Source organism: Neophocaena asiaeorientalis, unplaced genomic scaffold (genome assembly GCF_003031525.2).
Source record: "Neophocaena asiaeorientalis asiaeorientalis breed wild unplaced genomic scaffold, Neophocaena_asiaeorientalis_V1.1 scaffold501, whole genome shotgun sequence".
NCBI classification, from domain to species: domain Eukaryota; kingdom Metazoa; phylum Chordata; class Mammalia; order Artiodactyla; family Phocoenidae; genus Neophocaena; species Neophocaena asiaeorientalis.
This window is the reverse complement of record NW_020172678.1, coordinates 381194-401320: the sequence shown is the minus strand read 5'-3', so window position 1 is coordinate 401320 and position 20127 is coordinate 381194. Positions and strand designations below refer to the sequence as shown.

Here is a 20127-nt window from a genome sequence, read left to right as displayed (position 1 = left end):
TTAACTCATCACTCTGCTCATACTTGCTGAGCCCCATAGCTATTCACAGGGGATTCAGTCCAAGTTCCTGCTTTCGTGGAACTGATGCTCTGGTCAAGCAGACAGCTGGCTAATGCATAAGCAAACAGACAATATGTCAGGCAGTGATAAGTGTTATGAAGAGAAATTAAGCCAGGTGGGCACCTCTATGACGGATCTCACAACGCTCGTAGGAGAACCACAAGGGAGCGGCTAGTCCTGGCAAAAGGCTGGCCTGGGGACAAATCTGCCCACCCTCTTTTTTTGTAAATACTGGACAATAGTTGCACCCCTTTGTTTACGAATTATCCACAGTGGCTTTCACTCTACAAGGGCAAAGCTGAGCACCTGTTAAACAGGGATCCTGTGGCCCGCAAAACCTAAAGCATTTACCCTCTGGCCCTTTAGAAAAAGTCTGCCAGCCTCGATCTAGTTTCTTAAATAAGGTAATGGAGCCCTAAGTTGCCCGCAAATTTGACAAAGAGTCAGAAACAATCCAGCTCTCCTGAGCCCCAGGTTTTTCCACCACGCAGGGTGAGCACGGAAAATGGCAGCATCACTCCTGTCGACTTTCCACCCCACCCTCGCCAGGTCCCTGAGGGGCAAGCAGGCCTTGGATCTGCATCTTTATGTGCCCCCTACGCACCCTCAGGCTGGAACCTTAGTAGGCAGGGAGATGGCTCAGAAACAGGTAGAGGGAAAGGTCAGAGAAACAGGGAGCCTGTAAGTCCACACACAACCTCTGAGGGGTGAGAGCTGATTCAGGGCTCGGTCCCTGCTGACGCTCGGCCAGCCTGTCCTTCCTCTTCTGCAGCCTGATCATGTGGCCAGGGCAAGGAGGAAGAGGCCTTCCAAGGAAATTCCCCACCTCCCCTCAGCTTCTGCAGCCCCCTGAGGGCTGACACACATCAGCAACCCAGGGCTGATGGCTAGGGACAGGGACCAGGCCCTGTGGCATGTGCCTAAAGAGGAAGCGGTAGACAAAAAACAAAAACAAAAAAAATGAGGTGGCCTGGCGGTGCTCCAGCTGCTCTCTGTAGAAGGAAACCCAGGAGAACAACCAGGAAGAGGCAGTCCTGAGCAGACCCAGCTGCACTTCCTCACCCAACATGCCCTCTCCTCTACAGGGAGGCTGTTTTTCTTTGGGGGTTCATGTGGGCAGAAACCACAGGCTGCTACAGGCCTCAGATGCATGCGTGCGTGCGTGTGTGCACACACATGGGACTCCCAAGATGGCCTCCCAGGTCGCTGCTGCCACCACGGATCCCTCCCAGAAGATGGCCCTGTAATGAAGGCACCTGGCAAAGACTACAGTTTGGTTCTGCTCTCCAGGTACTCGAGACGATCAATCACGTCAAGGAGACACTGGAGCACGTAAGGCCCAGGCCGCGTTCTAATTTGTCGAGGAAATCACCTCTAGATTCTAAGGATGTGTGCAGAAAGAAATAAAACCGAAGGCAGAGGGGGAGCGATCGAGAGCCTGGGAGGGCCAGGGAGCAGGGCGCAGCTGTGGACAAGGGCCCTGAGCACACAGGGAGAAAATAAAAAGAGAAGTCGAGGCCACTGAAGGCATGACTGACAGCGTTTCAGGTCGGGCTTTTTCTCTCCCTCTGCAGGACACAGCAAGAGCTAAAAACAGAAGAAAAAGCCATCACAGGTGTATTTACTGGGAATAGCATGCTGGCTGGGTCTGCAGTTAGAATCAGAGGGTGGACAAAGGAATTTTTTAAAAAATGACTCACTTTAGTTCTAATTTTTAAAAATGGTTTAGAGCAGCCATCCATGCTAGCCCAGGCCACTGGGCAGCTGGGAGGAGGGACCTGCACTCTCTGCCTGGTGGCCACTCACCCATGCCCTGCTCAGGAAGCCTACAGCCCCATCCTAACCTGCCTGACCCCCAGACCGCCCCCAACTTCTCCTTTCCTGGGATGACAGGGCTCAGGCAAAATCCCGCCTTAAAATGCTTTCATGGTGTAAGGAAGGGTGTTTCCTTCACTTAGCACTATTCTTCAGAATTCTGCTCTTAAGAAGTAGATTGCCAAATGGAATCTAGGCACCTTTTCCATTTGGAGAGGTCTGAGTTGCACTAGGAGTGGACTGCAGGAGCGTCACGATCCATCTACATCCAGAATGGTGCTTCTCAAGGAACAGCATGTGGACAGAGGAGACCTGGATACCTGCTACCCTGCCAGCTGGCCATGTCGGAAGCACCTGGCAACAGTGCCCAGGCCCACCCCAGGGAGGAGGAGCCAGCACAGCGGAGCCTGGGAATCTGGGTGTCTGCCAAGTGCCCCAGGAAACCTGATACAGACTCAGATACCCCTGGGTTACGGCCCCCACTCTTGTCTTCATAGCCCTGTGGCATCAGCAAGTCACTAATTGCTTCACTTTCCTCCTCTGTGGGCAAAATGCATCCTTATGGCTGGATGTGAGGTGACAGGCAAATGGGTGGAGCAGGGCTTTTCAAATGACAGGTTGCAACCCTGTTCATAAAGGATATGAAATTTACTTAATGGGTCACAACCAGAATTTTATTTCGTTTTCTCTTTTGCTGCCTTCTTTCCTGTTCCTCAGGATGAATCATCTGCGTGCTTTTCCAGGACCCCCTCCACTGTGCCCTGAGCCCAGGCCGTCTGCTCGCAGACTGCACTCAGCTATGTTTCTTCCTCTTCCTCAGCACCCACAGTCCCCTCTCCACTGGACCATTCACATGAGTACACAAACTACCTGCTATTTCTCCTGTGTTAAAAATACAACAAACTGGGCTTCCCTGGTGGCGCAGTGGTTGAGAGTCCGCCTGCAGATGCAGGGGACATGGGTTCGTGCCCCGGTCTGGGAGGATCCCACATGCCACGGAGCGGCTAGGCCCGTGAGCCGTGGCCGCTGAGCCTGCGCGTCCAGAGCCTGTGCTCCGCAACGGGAGAGGCCACAGCAGTGAGAGGCCCGCATACCGCAAAAAAAAAAAAAAAAAAATACAACCCAAAAAATCCATACCCTCTTGACCACACATCCCCTGTAACTCCCGCTCCAATCCTCCAGAAGGAAAGAGTCGCAGAGCAAAACTCCTAGAGGTATTTCCCAGGTTTGCGGTCTCCCCAGTCCCTCCCCCATCCTCTCCCTCACGGCCTCGGGTCCAGCTTCTGCCCCTACCCCCATGTCGCTGCTCCCCAAGGACACCAAGGGCCCACACGAGGTTAAATCCAAAGGCAAACTCTCCATCCTCCTCAGCCTGGGTGGCTTATAAGCCATTTATAAGATCAGCACAGATGATCACTTGCTCCTCCTTGAAAACTACAATCAGATTTTTTTAAAGTGTAGATGCTGCTTCGTGAAACTGCTGTTTCCATGACAGACATGTACGTTCTGCCAGATGAAATGTGTAGTCTGAAAACATCTGGAAAGGCTGATATGGAGCCCAGGGTTAAGGGCATGGACAATGTGGGTTCAGATGGCCCAGCCTGAGTCACTGACTTTGTGCCTGGGAACAAATAACCTGTATTTTTTGAGCTTTGGTTCCCTTCTCTGTAAAATGGGTATAATAATACCTATCCCTGAGGGCTCTAGTAAGGAGCAAAAGAGATAAGGAAAAGAAAGCTTCTGGCACACAGTAGGTTGCTTAATAAATATCGTGGAATTAATACACAAATCAGAGCCCTCAGTACAGTGCTGGCACAGGGCGAGGGTTTGGTCAAGGCGGTGAACGTTAAGACGATTCGGCCCATCCCTCACACCACAGCTACCGTGTAGGAGATGCGCAGTAAATACCAGACTTCCCTCCCGGCGACAGCTGGGGCGCTCTGTACATGCTGCGGACGCTCCATGGCGGGTCTGTGTTCAGAGCACCCAGGGGCCACAAAGCCTGGCCCCAAGCCACGCAGCGGGGGAGGGCACCGCTGGGACTGGGGCTAAAGGAAGTCCTTCTGTCACCCTCTGGGCTGCTCCCAGCTACCCTGCAGTCCCACGAGACAGACAGACCCAGCTTCCTCCCAGGTACAGAGCTTTTACAAAATCAACTACCCAGGGCTCTTAAAACTCCAGGAGCAGGTCACAGTCCACCCCCTGATCCAGCACAGAGAGGGTACTGGCTGGTCCTGGCAGTGACAGCAGCCCAGGAGAGCAGAGGCCAGGACTGTCTCCATTTCCCTGTCCTCCGTTCTCATGGCTTCACTTGCTCTGGCCTGTGCTACCCTAGGTGCTAGGACATCCACTTCGGGGCCCAGTCGGCCCTACTGCTCCTTTTTCAGGAAGCTGGCAAACAAGAAGGAAGAGGAAGGTGGCTATGGAACCCCTCAGCTCACACTGAGCGTGTGCCCAGAGGAAGAGCTGAAGTCTCTTTCCAGGCTGTCAGGCATCAGGGGACAGCAGAGCCACGTTGAGGAATTAAGCCCAAAGCATTTAGGTCAAGTGAGCACCAGACCCTCCATCCAGTCAAACAGAGCAGGACCCTATGGGGCTCCCGGGCACAGAAGCCCTTCTGTACCCCCTTTTTTGTAGGGAACAGACTCCAGCCTCCATGACCTTCCCTGAGTTCCAAAGGGCAGTTGCTAATCAGGGAAGGCAGGAGAGGCAAAGACAAGGGAGGGGCAGGGTCCTGGCCTCAAGGGATACACACAACAGTGTTTTTAAGCTCTTTATAGAATTAAAACCCAACAAATGGAACATGTCAGCATTCTTCATACCATAGAAGCTCATCAAGAAGACTACCTGAGGGCTTCCCTGGTGGCGCAGTGGTTGGGAGTCCGCCTGCTGATGAAGGGGACACGGGTTCGTGCCCCGGTCCGGGAAGATCCCACATGCCGCGGAGCGGCTGGGTCTGTGAGCCATGGCCACTGAGCCTGCGCGTCGGAGCCTGCGCTCCGCAACGGGAGAGGCCCGCGTACCAGGGGAAAAAAAAAAAAAGAGGATTACCTGAGACCGGATTAGAGGAGTGCAGGCCCTGCACACACCCTGATCTTATCAGCAACCCTACCCTTGAATTGTTGCTATAAAACTCCTCACCAAATCCTCCAGGTTGGGACACACAGCTTTTCAGGGCAGGAGCCCGCTGTGTCCCCCTTTGCCTGGCAAAGCAATAAAGCTCTTCTTTTCTACATTACCCAAAACTCTGTCTCTGAGATTTGATTTGGCACCGGTGCAAAAAAGGCTGAGCTTTTGGCATCACCACCTCCATCTGTAAGGGTCCCAGAGTGCACCCCACGCTCTCTGAAGACCAGGTTAAGGAAAACCATTCCTCGGACTTCCAGTAGGGAGCCTGCTCTCATTCTCCCCTCCACTGCCAGCTTTGACCACTTGCACTGCAGGAAGTCCTTCTAGAGGGCTCACCTAAGTTTCTCATGATGTAGCCTAAGCCCATTCAATGGACGCTCTGGTAGAGGCAGAGGACAGCTATTCATTACCCCCACCTGCTAACCTTTCTCTTCGATCATGGGGCTGCATGTTAGCCTCACCTTAAGGCTTAAGAATGCTTCTTCCCAGAGCTTAAAAATGCTTCTGCCCAGGCCCCTCCTTCAATGTCACCAGAATCAGGTGGGTGGGGCAGGCGGGTAGGTTTTCACAACTCTCCCAGGTGATTCTACCGTACAGCCAGAGCGGAGGATGCTAGCCAGAGAGGAGAGGCCAGAGTACGTCGGTTACCAGCACAGGCTCCGCTGACCTCCAGACTGGTCCACAGCCCAGTTCTGTCACTTGCTAGTCAGTGACCTTGGGTCACTGTCTCCAAATCTGTGAGGCTCAGTTTCTCCATCTGAAAACTGGGGCTACAGCACCTAACTCACCAGGTCATCCTGCAGATGAAGTAAGATGGTAGGTCCAATGGCGGCAGGTACAGGCTGTGTGGCGGGGACTTTGTAAAATCAACAGGTCGTTACCAAGACCTCTGATAATCTGTCCTTCTCAAAACTAGTTCATCCTGGTTGCTTTTAGCCCTTCTCCTTGAATTGGGATGTAGGCCCTTAGTCGTAAGAATAGCTCCCAAGTCATGCTATCCTGTTTCTTTGCGGGGCTGAGGGGTTAGGCCAGGACAAAGGTGCCATAAATGAGAAGATGCTCAGAGACCTTCTGAACCAGATCAACCTGGATCCCTTCCCTATGCAGGAATCCCACTTCATGTCTCTGCTAACCCACCTGAAACGTCAGAACTCCTTTGGTGGTGGCCACTGTGACCCCCAGATCTTCTGCTCCCTTGTAAAACCATGCCAGCTCTATCTTGGATTGGGGTGATGGGGCTTTCTTCCCCAGCCATATAATAACTAAAGCAACAAATATTTATCATGTGCAACTCTGTGCTGGGGGCACAGGGATGTAGAGTAAGAGAACTGTATTCACTATTCCCAAAGAGCAAACGGTTTGGCGGGGGAGGCATTCTCATCTTTGAAAAGGGTACCGTCACCACGGATAACAGCAGTTCCTACCTCACAGGGTGCTGGGGGTTAAATTAGTTAATGCAGGCGAAGTGCTGAGAGTGTTGCTACCCCAAAATAAGCCCTCAGGACCCTGAGCTGTGGGGTAAGGACCTGATGGGGAAGTACGCCAGGCTCTGGGGACCCAGATGAGGAGCCTGTAGTTCAGAAGGGTGGAGGCAGGGGAGGTTCCCAGGAGTAACAGACACACCTACCTCCTGCCGCACTCCCTGGTCTGAGCCCCTGGAGCGCCTCTGGTCAGGGGATGGACAGGATGGCAACAGATGGCCAGGCGTGGGTCCTGGCCCCGCTGACACCAAGTCGGACTGTGGGTCCCACCCACGACCTGGCCATGTCCCGCAGCCCCCTCAGAGAGGAGCCCTGGGCAGGCCAAGGTGAATGGGAAGAATGCGTGGGCAGGGGCCGTGGAGGCCTCGTGGCAGGGGATGACCGGGAGAAGGTGTCATCACCACCTTCTCTGGGGCAGAAAGGGGGTGTGTGTCCGCCTTATAGTCCCTGGTCCAGCGGCAGCGCTACAGGCTTGCAGGAGAGGCCAAGGAGGCCCCCAACAGGATCAGGGATGGTTTACGAACCCCAGAGCCAGGGGAGGACTGGGGTTGGGGGCAGGGGGATGTGGTAGAGGTGGTGTGGGGAAGGGATCAGGGATGCTGACAGCTTGGAAGCTGGGTCCAGAATCCAAGGGTACAGCTAAGGCACCTGGGCTTCCAGGGTGGAAAAGGAGGCCAGACCAGGGTCAGGCTCTCCACAGGAAGAAAGATAATAGGGTTTGGCCACATCAGGGTGTGGGGTGGCCTCTGTCTCCAGGACAGTCCCCTCTGCACTACCCTCCGAGCAGGACAAATCCTGCAGTCATCTATCCACCTAAATTCTCCGTAAAACTGTTTACAGCCCTTCCTAGCTATGTGATTAGGGGCAGGCTATCGAACCTCTCTGAGCCTCTGGCTTTTTGCCTGAAAAAACCCCCCAAAAACAGGGTTAATGAGAGACAGTGTGTTTAACACCCTTGCCAGCATGGTGGCCCAGAGTCAGGCTCAAAAGATGGCTCCCCAAAGCACCATCTTTTCCTATCAATTCTTCCTCTTTTATGCTCTCATTTTTTTGGCTCTGGGCCCACAGTCTTGTGGTGAGTTTATTCAAAGTTCTTATTCCAGAGAACGGAGACAAGGGGGCAGGCGAGCCTGAGAATGCTTTCTAAACCACCCCAAGGGTGTTCCAGGCAGAAGAAAATGATCTTGAGAAGGGGGGTGACCTTGAAAGTGACATAACCGGGGAGGGGGTCTGTGCAAACACCCCTACGGAGCCAAATTCCCCACCCAATGGTATCCGTCCCTGGGAAATATAAAAAGGAAGTATGGAGAACAACCAACATCCAGACCCACAGCTAACTGAGCTGCAGGTGGTGGCTGGAGACAGACCCATTTGACTCTCCCCCGCTCGCTACCCGCAGAGTAGCCCTCAGGTGACAGCACAGACCAGCCGCCTCTCGCAGGGAAATCAGGAAGAGAGGGGGAAAGAACTGGGGAGGCGGGTGGCAGGAATGAGGAATTAGGCAAAGAAAAATGGCGCACAAAATGCAGAAACACCCCAGCATGCATGCTTCCCAAACCTGGCCCATGAATCGAGGGGTGACGGGTCTCTCATCTCCGATGCCAAGAGCCAGGAGCTCCGGGCAGCCACAGGTACTACATCTGCACCTGCCAGCACTTGGAAAGAGGCAATAAAGCATAGCAGCAGGGCCTGGAATGCTAAGTGCCTGCAGCTGGGAAGGGACTGCCTTGCAGCAAGAGCCGCTCACGGCACACCTCCACTGGGCGAGGGCCACTCCCAGGGACTGGACCGCACATCGTCGCCTGCCCTGGGCAGCCCGCTGCTGGGGCCAGGGCAGCGGGCAGAAGAGGAGGCAGGACAGGTGCACATGGAATGTAGCCCCGGGGGCCACCCAAGGCCGGGTGCTGGCCCAGACAGACAGGGATCTTCTGGATGAAGCCCAAGTGAGCTGGCTGATTTACGGAGGCTGGCAGAAAGCTGGGGCCCTTGAGTCGCTGGTAAATGAGAGTGGATCATAAAGCACCCTGGCTAAGCCAGACGTCTGGAAATACACCAGGGCCACATGCAGCTCACAGTGTGGCCCCATTCCTCGAAGGACAGTAACAATAATGATGTTTATACAGAACTCGCAGTAGTGGTGCCAGACCCTGTTCTAAGTGCTTTGTATGCCTATTAATTTACTTACCCCTCACCACAACGCTGAGAAGTGGGTGGGTGTATTATCCTCCTGTTATATGCCTGCAAGGTGAGGCAGCACCGAGAGGCCAGGGAGCTAAGCACAGAGGCAGGGTTTGAACCCATGCAGTCTGTTTCCAAAAGCCCTGCCCTAGCCAGTGCTTCCCAAACTCTACCATGCCTGCCAGTCACCAGGGTGGCGTGTTGGCAGCTCCTGACTCAGTCAGTCTGGGGGCCTGAGACTCTACATCACTAACACACTCCCAGGAATGCCTGGTCCCAAGACCACGCCTTGAGAAGGGCGCTCTAAATTACTATACTAGGTTCCGTGACAGCCCTTCACTGCAGAAAGGAGTTTATACGCACTCCTCTGGCCTCTGGAGGCGAGTGCGAATTCCTCAGTTAACAGGGAGAGGCCCTCACAGGGTGTCAGAATCAAGGGGCTGGGGCTGGAGGAGGGAGTGTTAAGTCTTAAAATGCCCATGTCCACACCTCACCTCGGCCTTATTCAATCAGAATCTCTGGGGTAGGGCCCAGACTGGAATTTTTAAAAAGCTCCCTGGGTGATTCCACTGCGTAGCCATGGTAGAGCCCTTCCAGACAGACAATAGGGATGCCTCAGTCAATGCGTCAGACTCATTGAAAGTTCCGTGGGGTTAGGTCAGGGATTTCAAAGGTGCTCTCAGAAAAGGGGTGGCGAGCCAACTCCTAGGCCAGTTGATGGGTATGGTTGGGGTCTGCTAGGGTATCCTCTTCTTGTCCCCTGGGGCACCCCTGGAGGAGAGGGGCAGCTGGCAACCCCCAGCCTGGGATGCCTTTAGAGCACCCTGCTTCCCCCATCCATGAGCTTTCAAGAGAGAGCAGACCTTGCCCTAGATCAGCTGTGGAAACTGAGGCTCCTGACAAAGAGTAACCACACTGAACCCTCTTCTCCACTAAACCTGGACCTTAGCCCCCGTCCTATCTCCACCTGCCAGCTCAGTCTTAGCAAGAATCCTTCGAAGTCAGTTTATGGAGAATCCCCCCACCCTTGATATCTTATCACCCTCGAGATCTGATCAAGTTCTTCATCCCCCACCCTTGGTGTCTATGTCATTGGCCTGCCTTTAGCAAGAATCCCCCTACCCTTCATTGTAAATTAACTATACTTCAACATTAAAAAAAGAAATAATTCTCAAACGTGATGGCTACTTTCCAAGTAAGGTTAGTGACAATTTTTATACTAAACCAAATTATAATGAAACCTTAATTTAGGAGAAAAAAAAAATCCCTCTACCCTGATGATTCCTCTTAGTAACGTTCCAACCACTGACCCCCTCACTTTGCTCCTTAGCTATACATCTCCACTTGTCCTTGCAGTATTTGGAGCTGAGCCCAATCTCTCTCCCTTACTGCAACAGTCTTGAGTAAAGGTTTCCTTACCACTTTAACAAGTGGCAGAATAATTTTTTCTTTAACACTCTCCCTGCCCGTGGGAAAAGTCACCCCACAAAATGAGCAGCCCCAGGTGGAGAGAGAGGGCTTGATGCCACTACCAACCAAACTGAGACTCCTCACCTTGACATTCAAGGCCCAAGCAAAGTCTTCAAGGCCCAGGAAATTATCTCAAGCCTTATTTCTCTCTTACGTGCACCCCACATATAGCAAAACCAGATGCTTCACTGTTCCTAATAGACATCTGAACTTTCCTCCCAACCTGCCATAGCTCAGAGTTTTCCTTCCACCTGGAATGTCTCCTCCCCATTCTTCTAAGTTGCAGAGATCTCTCCCCTAATAACAAGACTACTTACGCCCAGTCTTCAATTCCCCATCTTCCATAACTACACAAACTCCTATCTGAGCTGGGTACATGGTTCTCCGGGATAAAGACAACACTTAAAGACTACACTTCCCAGCCTCCTTTGCGGTGCTTGTGGTCACATGACTGACCAATGCAATATGAGCAAAAGCAATGTGTTTTACTTCCCAGAGTGTTTATGTTCTTATAACTGTCCTTTTCCTCTTCCTATTTGATGTAATGGCTAGAACTCCAACAGCCATTTTAGACTATGAAGTGATCTTGAACATGGAAGCTACACATGGTGGAGTAACTAGGTTCCTGCAAACATGGAACATCACACTAGCATTGGGCTGGCCCCCTCCAGACTTGCACGTGAGAGAAAAATGACCTTCTATCTTGTGGTAGCCACTGCTCTTATGGAATTTTCTGCAACTCACAGCTGAACTTAGCACTGTTATATCCACTCTTTCAAACTCCTGGAGGCATGGACTCTGAATTCTTGGTTACCATACCACACAGCACAGAATCATCATTTGCATCTCCTCCCCAAGTTAAATACTAAGCAATGTGAAGGCTGGTGCTGTGTCTTATCCATTTCCATCTTCCCCTGCCACCTGAAGCATGAGGCCTCATATACAACACAGAGCATGTTTTAGGGCTGAAGTGAATTCCATCTACGTACTATACTCCACACAGCTTCCCAATTTGCATCCATACTCTTAGGACGCTGCAAGCCTCCCTGGAAGGGTGCACCCAAATGAAGCCGCCCTTCACCGCCTCCCAGGAGGAACACGCCTTACCAGGATGTCCGAGCCCTTAGGCTCCTCCACTGTGGCTGGGCTGGAACAGTTGCTGAGTTTGAATATCCAGTACTCCTGGGCCGTGACAAAGAAGTTCCACGGCAGCAGGCCACCGATGCCCAAGCCGAAGAAGATGATGTAGGTACCACTGAAGCGGTCCTTGGGCCTCTGCAGGCCGGGCGGCGGGCGGTCCAGCAGCTTCTCAAGCAGTGCTTCTTGGTCAGCTCGGAGAGAGCTGCTTGCAGTTCTGTAGGTGGAGTTGGAGCTTTGATGAAAGTCATCCTCTGAGACGATGGCCACTGTTGGAGCAGAGAGAGAAGCAGAGATGGGGCAGGTGATCAGAAGCTGAGGCCGGGACTCACCCATCCTACAGAGCTGACTATGTCCCCACTCTGAGGTCTACAGGGTCACCAAGGCATGGTTCGAGAGCTTCAGGTTTAAAGATTAGGGAGAAGGACAAGATGTCACACTGTAAGTGACCTCAGGTTCCCCCCACCCGGTCCATACAAGGGCAACAGAGTAGCAAATAATTGTGGGGCAGCTGGGAGTAAGGCAATGCGGCATGGTGGGGCCTGTGGCAATCAATCTGCAAGGGCAAATCTGGTCTCAAGGCATCGAACTTTCTAAGCAGCCATAACAAAAGGAATTAGGACCCCTGATGAGCACACAGTGCTCTCTAAACTCTTCGACTTTATGTGAGAAAAGTAAGGAGCAGGAAAAGTGTGCAGAATATGGTACTATTTGTGCAAAAAAGCAGGGATGGGGTAGATGGGAAGGAGAAAATACACACATATGTACATATATCCTCTGGAAGGACGCAAAAAATTTCAAACAGTGGTTGCCTCTGAGGTGGGAGGCTAGGGATGGGGAGGGTGGGGACTTCACTGCATGCTCTTCTGCGCCTCTCGAATTCTGAACTTTGTGAATGTATTATCTGTTCAAAAATAAAATTATAAATAAAAATAAAGGCATTCAAATTAAATAATATTAAAAAAAAACCCAAACAAACAAATTCAGGGTATCTAGCACTGCCCCCAGAAGCTCGTTTGAAACATCTAAATAGTCCACTCTCTCATTTCATTTGTGGGGAAACCGAGGTCCAAAGAACAGGTCACAAACCAGGCCAATGGCCAAGCCTGAGCCTGCAGCTCCAGCCTGGGTCCCCACCTCTGTTCATCACATCCCACCATGAGACAGCAACTCCCCATTTGTGGTAGCAGCTAAGACAAATTGAAGATTCCAGGTTGCCAGTAACAATTGTGTACATGGCCTTGGGCAAGTCACCATGCTCTGAGCCTCACCTTCCCCATCCCCATCCACAAACTCAGGGAAGCCTTTTTCCAATGGTTTTTGTAAACTGCGACTGGCTGGCAATGCTGACAAACGTCAGCATCTTCCCTGCCATCCTGGGCTTGTCACCTGGCCGGCTGGCTGCGGAGTTTGGCTGCAAGGTAGCACGCCTGCTTCTATGCCCTGTATAGGCCATGACAGCAGCTTGATAAATGGGAAATATTTCCATAAAGCTGAGGATGGGATACTCTGTAGTCCCTTCTGCAATAAACAAACCAATGCATCTCGGCTCACGTAGGAGTCTGAGCCTTAACTCAGAGCATCAAGCCAGGCCAGGTGAGATGGGAACACTGTGTCACAGAGGTACAGAGCCTTATCAGGCTCTGCTACTATTTCGGGAGAGCCTCACAACATTTCCCGGAATTAGGCAGGACAGAAATTATTGTCTCCTTTTTATCAGAAGCAAAGGATGAGGGCTTAAGTCACTTGATTTGTCCCACATTCAAACAGTAAGAATTCCCGATAGTTAAAATTAAATCCAGTACTCATGCATGTCAAGGTCTCTACCTAGCACTTGAGGCTGACAACAGCCCAGTATAGTAGGTAGTACTCTAAGACCCATTTCACAGGTGAAGAGTGAGCCTCAAAGAGGTTGAGTAATTTGCCCAAAGTCACACAGTAAGAGTAAGGTTACATAGCCAAGCAGTCTGAGCCCATGTGGACTCCATGGCGTCCCTGGGAGGCAGGTGGCTGGCGACGTGCACCCTTGTCCGCTGGCTCCTGGCCAGTGAGTTGTGAGCAGCGGTGAAGGCAGCACTGCAGGGCACCCTCATCAATGTTTGCTGAATGAATGGACTCTGGAATGAATGGAATGAATGGGGGCAGCCAGGATGTTTTCCCCTGCTGGGGCAGCATCTACCCTGCAGCAGGCAGGCAGGAGGATGCCGGATACCCAGAGCATCCGAGTCAGCAAGTCTATTTTAAACTCCTCTGGTTGAGCAGAGCTCTTTCCCAGCTTTGCTCACAGGGAGCTCAGCACTAACCAGACAGTGTGGTCACACATGCACATGCGTGCACGCACGCACGCACACACACACACACACACACCATTTCTAAATTAGTGTTTAAAATGTAAAAATTATGACCCACATAGGACAACAGACAAAGACCAAGTGGTTCCTTCCAGATGCTCCAGCTCCAAGTGTGGGTGCAGGGGCCAACAGCTCGGTCACCCAGGCCACAGTCTGCCAGAGTCCATTCTCAGCTCCAGGTATCTATTTGTCCAGGACCATTCAGCCTTGACAAAGCTTCTGAAGCAGCCTGGAATTTCCTCTCACCCAGGTCACAGGCCAAGGCACTGGAGTGAGCAAAGTCTTATTACTCTTGATGAAAACGAGCTGCTGGCTTTTGGATTAAAAAAAAAGGTAAGGAAGAGCCTCGGCTGGTGGGCTGGCTGTGGCCTGGAGTGTGTTCCTCAGGCACCTGCAGGAGCCGGTTGGGCTCAGCCCTGCTGCCGTCCTGGGTGACCTGGGGCAAGGGTCAGCCGCTGCACAAAGCAGCAGAAACTCGCGGGGCCTGGAGTCATTGCAGGCCATCCTCCAGGTCTGGGTGCTGGTTTCCAGGAAGTTTCTTACTGACTCTGGCAATCTCGCCTCTGTGTCTCTATTTCCTCACCTATGAAATGGGGGCAGGGGGGCTGGTGAAGCTAACCGACGGGAAAGCACTGCTGGGAAACACACGGTGCCGCCCAGAGGCCATGGCAGAATCTGCCTTGGGGTTGTGGACACCCCCAGCCTCAGGCTTCCCAGTTTGGACAGTCAGCTACCTTTTGGATACTCTGGGCTGACCTGTCCATACCCAGGCCCCCCATATCCAGGCGGTGAGGTCCAGTCTCAGGAAATCCATGGGGAGGAGGGCAGAGAATCTGGGGGAGAAAGAAGAGACCCAGAAAGAGGGAAAGTGAGAGGAAAGTAGGGGGAGGAGGAGAGAGCAGAGAGGAAGGGGAGGGACGCTGGGGAGGGGGGTCACAGCGAGAGGCGCCAAGACAGAGGCCGGAGTCCTGAGGCTCCCTGGAGCACCCCAGGAAGGCCGCGGCGGGAGGCCGCCGACCGCGCGAGCCCAGTGGGCGACCGAGGGCCTGAAGAGCTGGGCGGGGGCCAGACCCGCGCCCGACAGCCGGCCCGCACTTACTGTCGCCGCCGCGTCGCCGCCGCCGCCGCCTCTCCCCTTACCTCGGCCACTACGACGACTCGGGGCTCTGCGGGGCCGCAGGCCGGGCTCCGCCTCCAGGCGCCGCCCCGCCCACCACCGCCGGCGCTTCCCGGTTTGCAAACCGTTCTGCTTCCGGCGCTCCCTGCGTTGCTACCCCATTTCACAGGTGGAGAGAGTGAGGCGCCGGGCCGCCAGGTTCCCTGAGCAGGCGGGCGTGCGAGCGCTCCGTGAGCCGGCTCTCGGTGCTGCCGCAGCTGCCGCAGCTGCTTCTCCACCGTGGAACCCGACCCCATCATTTCCCAGAGCCCTGCTCCCCAGAACCCGGAAAAGCTCTCCACCTGCCCCCAGACTCCTGCAGAGTCTCACCCGCTCTTCCCTGATCCCCTGCTGTTCCCCGCACCCCGCCCCCGCGCCGCCTGACGGACCCTCCTGTGTGCCAACACCTTCCAGAGGCTCGTTGTCTGGCTGAGGCAGGGGCGTAGTTGGGCCGGCAGCACGCAGTCCTCAGGACCATCCCGGCCCCACGAGGCCCTCCCACCAGCCGCCAGACCTTCCTGTCTAAATTACAGGCCATTGCAGCCACCTTTATCCTACCCTCTCTCTGCTGTGGCCCTGACATCCACTGTCTCATTATTGTCACATGCCCTGAGGGTCCGGCGTTGCCTTGTGCCCCTATTACGGAGGGACCTGAGAAATCTGGGCTTGTGGGAAGCCCAGATGGAGCTGGGATGTAACACCAGCTCTGTCTGGGTCTAAAACCCCTGCGGAGATGCCCCTGACCCCACAGGGGTGAGCTCAGTGCTGGCTGCTCTCGGGGCCGGGGGAGGTGGCAGCCTTGTTTCATGGTGAGGCTCACAGAACACTGTACTTCCTTCATTAAGCAGACGTACTCTGTGCCCTGCCCTGCAATGGGGTCCCATGATATTGTGTTAGAATCAGGAATATATATTTGGTCTGTTCCCTTGTTCTGGACTCGACTGTCTAAAACCCATAGAATTTGCTGAGTGATGGGGGTGATGGGAGAGTCTTTTGTTGTTCATAAGGAGCCCCTTTCAACCTTACCTGTATTTATGCTAATGAGGTGGGCTTGGTGGGCTCCAGATAGCTTCTGGATGAGGGCTGGTGGCACCAGAGGAACCCACCCAGGGATTAGAGGCTTGGAACTTTCAGCTCCACGCCCCCCCTCCAGGGAGGGGAGTGGGGCTGGAGATGACATAATCACCCATGACCAATGAGTTAATTAATCATTCCTACGTGATGAACCTCCAGAAAAACCCCTAAATGGTGGGGGTTCAGAGAGCTGCTGGGTTGGCAAACACATCCGCCTGCAGGGAGGGTGGCACACCCCAACTGCATGGGGACAGAAGCTCTGGACCTGGTACCCTGTTCATTTGTATCCTTTATAATAAACCAGTGATAGTAAGTTAGCTCTTTCCCTGAGTGCCATAGGCTGTTCTAGCAAATTATTGGAAGTGAAGGGGATGTGTGGGAACCCTCGATTTTGTCACCAAGTTGGACAGCAGATTGGGCACGCTGGGTACCCCATACTTGTGACTGGAGTCTGAAGTGGGGGCAAACTTGTGGGACTGAGCCCTCCACCTGTGGGGTCTGAGGCTCCATGGAGTTGGTGTCAGAATTGAATTGAATTGTAGGACACCTAGCTGGTTTCCAGAGAGTTGGAGAATTTGTTGTTGGTATGTATATCAGAAAAAAGAAACCCACCACATTTGTTGTCGGAAGTGTTGAGAGTAAAAACAGTGCAAAGACCCAAAGGTGCCAAGGGCTCGGGCCTTGCTTTGGAGGAACTTGTGCCCTCCCTGGGGCACAGGCTGCCAGGGGCAGAGGATACAGGAAACCCTGAGGCTGCAGCCAACTCTTAGAGCAGACCAATTCCAGGACCAGGGAGGGGATGGGAACGGCTGGGCAAGTGGGTAGGCCCCAGTGATTGGTGGGATCCGCTCCCTTGGCCCGTGTTGTTGTGGGCTGGCTGTGGAGGCCTCTTCTGATAAGGCCTAGGAATGGAGTAGCAACACTTTCCTGCCTGGAGGGCCGTCTCCTCTGTGTCTGGGGAGGGGATGAGGCATAGAGGCATTGCAAGTGGGCGGAGTTGATGCCTGCTTGCAGGCATTGCCAGAGCATGTCAGGGAAATATTTGGAAACGGTACGCTGCTGCACAGCCACTGGGCATCCTCATTGTTCTGAAATGCACGCGAAGAAGAAAAAGAAGCGGGGAGAGAAAGGAGGAGGTGAGGGAGAAGAAGGAGGGCCGGGGAAGAGAAGGGAGGGAGGAAGAAAGGAGAAGGAAGGAAGGAAAACTCAAAACATCCAAGGTGCTCTCCACTGGGTTGATACTTTACAACTCGGCGCTATGAGAAAGCATCCTGTCACTCCTAGGCTTGGAAATACCCTGAAAGTTCCAAGTGCTGGACAGAAGCCATCTCACTATTACAAAGGGACTTGCTCCTGGCCCCAGGGAGCTGGGATGCGATGCTATGGACTGGCTGGGGAGGCCACCTGGTGTGGTGGACAGAACTGGAGCCAGATGGCCCTGGGCTTGGATGCCGTTTAGGCATCCCTAGGAAGACAAGTCTGGGTTCCCTCCTCTGATCATCCCAACCTAACAGCCTTCTATGAGGCCCAGAGGGGGGCCCTGCAAGTAGTAACAACTGCTCTCAAAAAGCTCTGGCTGCCCTCCCCCTCCCCCTAGCGACCATCTCCTTGAGCCTGACACACAACCCTGTGAGGTCGGTACTCTGGTTAGCCTCATTTTCCGTATGAAGAACCCGGGGAACTGAGAGGTTAGTACCTTGTTCAGAGTCACGCAGCTGATAAGCGACAGAGCCAAGATTCAAATCAACGCCTTTCTGCCTCCAGAACTCAGTCAGGGGTTCCATGAAAGGAGGTTGGGAGTGGGGACGGGGGGAGGCTCACAGAAACTCCTCATTTCACCCAAAGCCTTAAAACCTGTAGGCGATTAAGCAATAAGAGGAGCCTGCGCGGCAGGAAGGCCACCGGGGGAGGCTGAGGCTTCATCAGGCTGGTGCTGCCATCTCGTGGCCTTTCCCCGTCACTGCCATGCTCCCAGGCTGGGCTGGCTCCGTCCATTTCCTGCTTTCTAGGATTTCCTGGGCCCCCAAGCAGGGCACGTGGCTCCTGAGAGATAAGGGATCGTCCGTAACTGCTGACCCGTAACTCTCTGCTCCCACATCACTGGTTCAAGTCCTTACCACCTCTCTGGCTCAAACCACCTCTCCTCTGCTTTGCTCAACTGCTCCCTCTGGGGAATGTTCTGGACCTCCTGGAGGCTCCAGCCCCCAACCCCATCTGTCTCCCCTCCCTGCATTGGGCATTTTCCTTCCAGCCAGAGCCAGCTTAGATCCCATGGTCCATCATTTCGGTAACATCTTGGCAATACCCTCAACTCCCATGCCCCTCGTCTCCCAGTGGCACTGCCGGTCAAACCCCAGGTGAACACACCTACACCTGAGCGGAAGAGCCTTGCTGGAAAAAGTCCCCAGCAGGTCAGTGGCTCCACTCTAAATTCATGTCACCAACCTGGGATGGGCCTCCAGGATACTGGCAGTCCCACGACACGTCTTCGTTCCTGCTCTCCGCAGGAGGGCTGCCACCTTCCTTCTCCACTCACCTCAAACACCTGGACACACCCCATCCTGAGATGGCCTTGCCTCCTGCCTCCTACTTGGCAGAGAAAACAGAAGCCACCAGGGAGGACCTTCCTCATTTCTCAGCACCAAATATGCTCCCATCTGCTCCTGCTTTTCTGTCTATCTTTCCAGTTACAACAGGAAAGTTGCCCTCTCTGTCCTGGGTCTGCTCCCCCTCCGGCTCCAGATCCCAACCCCTCCCCTCCCACCAGCTCAGGAGCCTTTCAGGATCCATCGATCCTTCTCTTTCTTACAGCTTCAACCTCACACTCCTTAATGCATTCTTTCCACTGTTTCTTTTGTTTTTCTTGTTCGACGTCTTCTGATGGAAGTGTAACCTACATATCGCCTAGCGTACAAATCATAAGTGTAGCGTTTATGAATGATTACACAATGGATGCATCCATGCCACCAGCACCCGGATTAAGAAATGGGACATTACTAGTGACACGAGCTGGAACCTGTGACCTTTGCAGTAGTGGATGGGGGAGAAATGGCTCCAGGGTGGACCATGAGAGCTGTTTTCAAATATTTGATAAGCTTTCAGGGACTAGAAGTCTTAGACTTACTCCTGTTGGTTCCTAAAATCAGCCCCTACAGTGAAAACAAGTAAGCACTCAAATGTCAGCTGTTATTATTACTGTTAATAAGTGATGATTTCCCTAACTCTGCAAGTATTCAAGCAGAGATTGGTCAAGCCCATGTGTGGGCCATTGTGAAGGGAATTCTGGCATCAGGTGAGGGTGGATTAGATGATGGCCAAGGACCCCCACCTCTGCCATCCTAGAAGTCTGTGAAATGGATCCCAATGAGCCCCTGCAGTTCTCAGGGGCTGCCCTGCCCAGTGTAACCCCCTTGGGTTATCACAGCATTTACCGGTGTGAGTGCAGGGCATCTGTCCCTGAGCTCCTGGTCATAGGGGAATCGCTGGGACCTGAGGGCTGGCAGCTTAGCCCTGCCCTGGGTTTCATCAGGCAGAGGAGAGGCTCCTGGGAAAAGGACCAGCCGAGGCTGCCATCCCATGGAGGGACGCAGGAGGGGGGCTGGGGCAGGTGCCACTGTCCTTGTGATGCAGCCCGGGGAAAGCAACGCCCAGACAGGGGCCTCTCGGCAGTCTGCAGAGAGGGCCAGGGGCTCGGGACCCTGTCCCAGGCAGCAGAGCCCTGAACCAGAGCAGTTCTGAGCCTGACCCTCCTCCGCTTCAAAACCCCTCCGCAGCTCCCACTACCTAGCAGGTCACAGACTGGGTGGGCCTTGTTTGGCCTACCCAGTATTTAAAGAAATTTGAGCCCAGAATTACAAATGGAATGATTTCCCATACAAATCCTAATCCTGGTTTCTGGTTTCTAAGAGCAGGAGCTTGGAGCAGCCCTGGGTACTCACTCCTGCCTGGCAGCCACCGTTTGAGCCAGTAGTGAGGGCCTCCCTTTCGGGTGGGCTGTGGGGTCTTGGGGGAGCCACAGTCGCCACTTCCCCCATCACCTCCCTGTTGCGCTGAGGCCAAATGAGAGAGGCCATTTAACAGAACACTTACCCTCCTGTTTCCTTGAGACCTGTGCTGCTAACAACAGTGGAAAGTGGGCAGTATGCTGAGACAGCCTGTGTTTCAAGAAACAGCCGAGAGGGCACATCTCTTTGTGAAGTGTTAATAAGGCCGCTTCTCTTGTTCACGTGACCGGGCAGCATGGATCCTGGAGACGTTTCTTTTTGACCCCTGGCCT

The 20127-nt window shown here is 53.5% G+C and overlaps 1 protein-coding gene across 5 annotated transcripts in view; it reads right to left on the bottom strand.

Annotated features, from left to right (window-relative positions):
- SLC29A3 (solute carrier family 29 member 3) overlaps window positions 1-14827 on the bottom strand; it is a 60849-nt gene extending 46022 nt beyond the window's left edge. For 4 of the 5 annotated variants that reach the window (XR_003002516.1, XR_003002515.1, XR_003002514.1 and 1 more), the window contains exon 1: window positions 11241-11606. Coding sequence is in view for 2 of the 5 variants with exons in the window: in XM_024739761.1 (XP_024595529.1) it covers window positions 11241-11606 (366 nt within the window). In the remaining 3 variants the exon portion in view is untranslated. Of the gene's footprint in view, window positions 1-11240; window positions 11607-14720 lie in introns of those variants that run through there. The other variant, XM_024739762.1, reaches the window with a different exon arrangement.
- Window positions 14828-20127: the final 5300 nt, after the last annotated feature.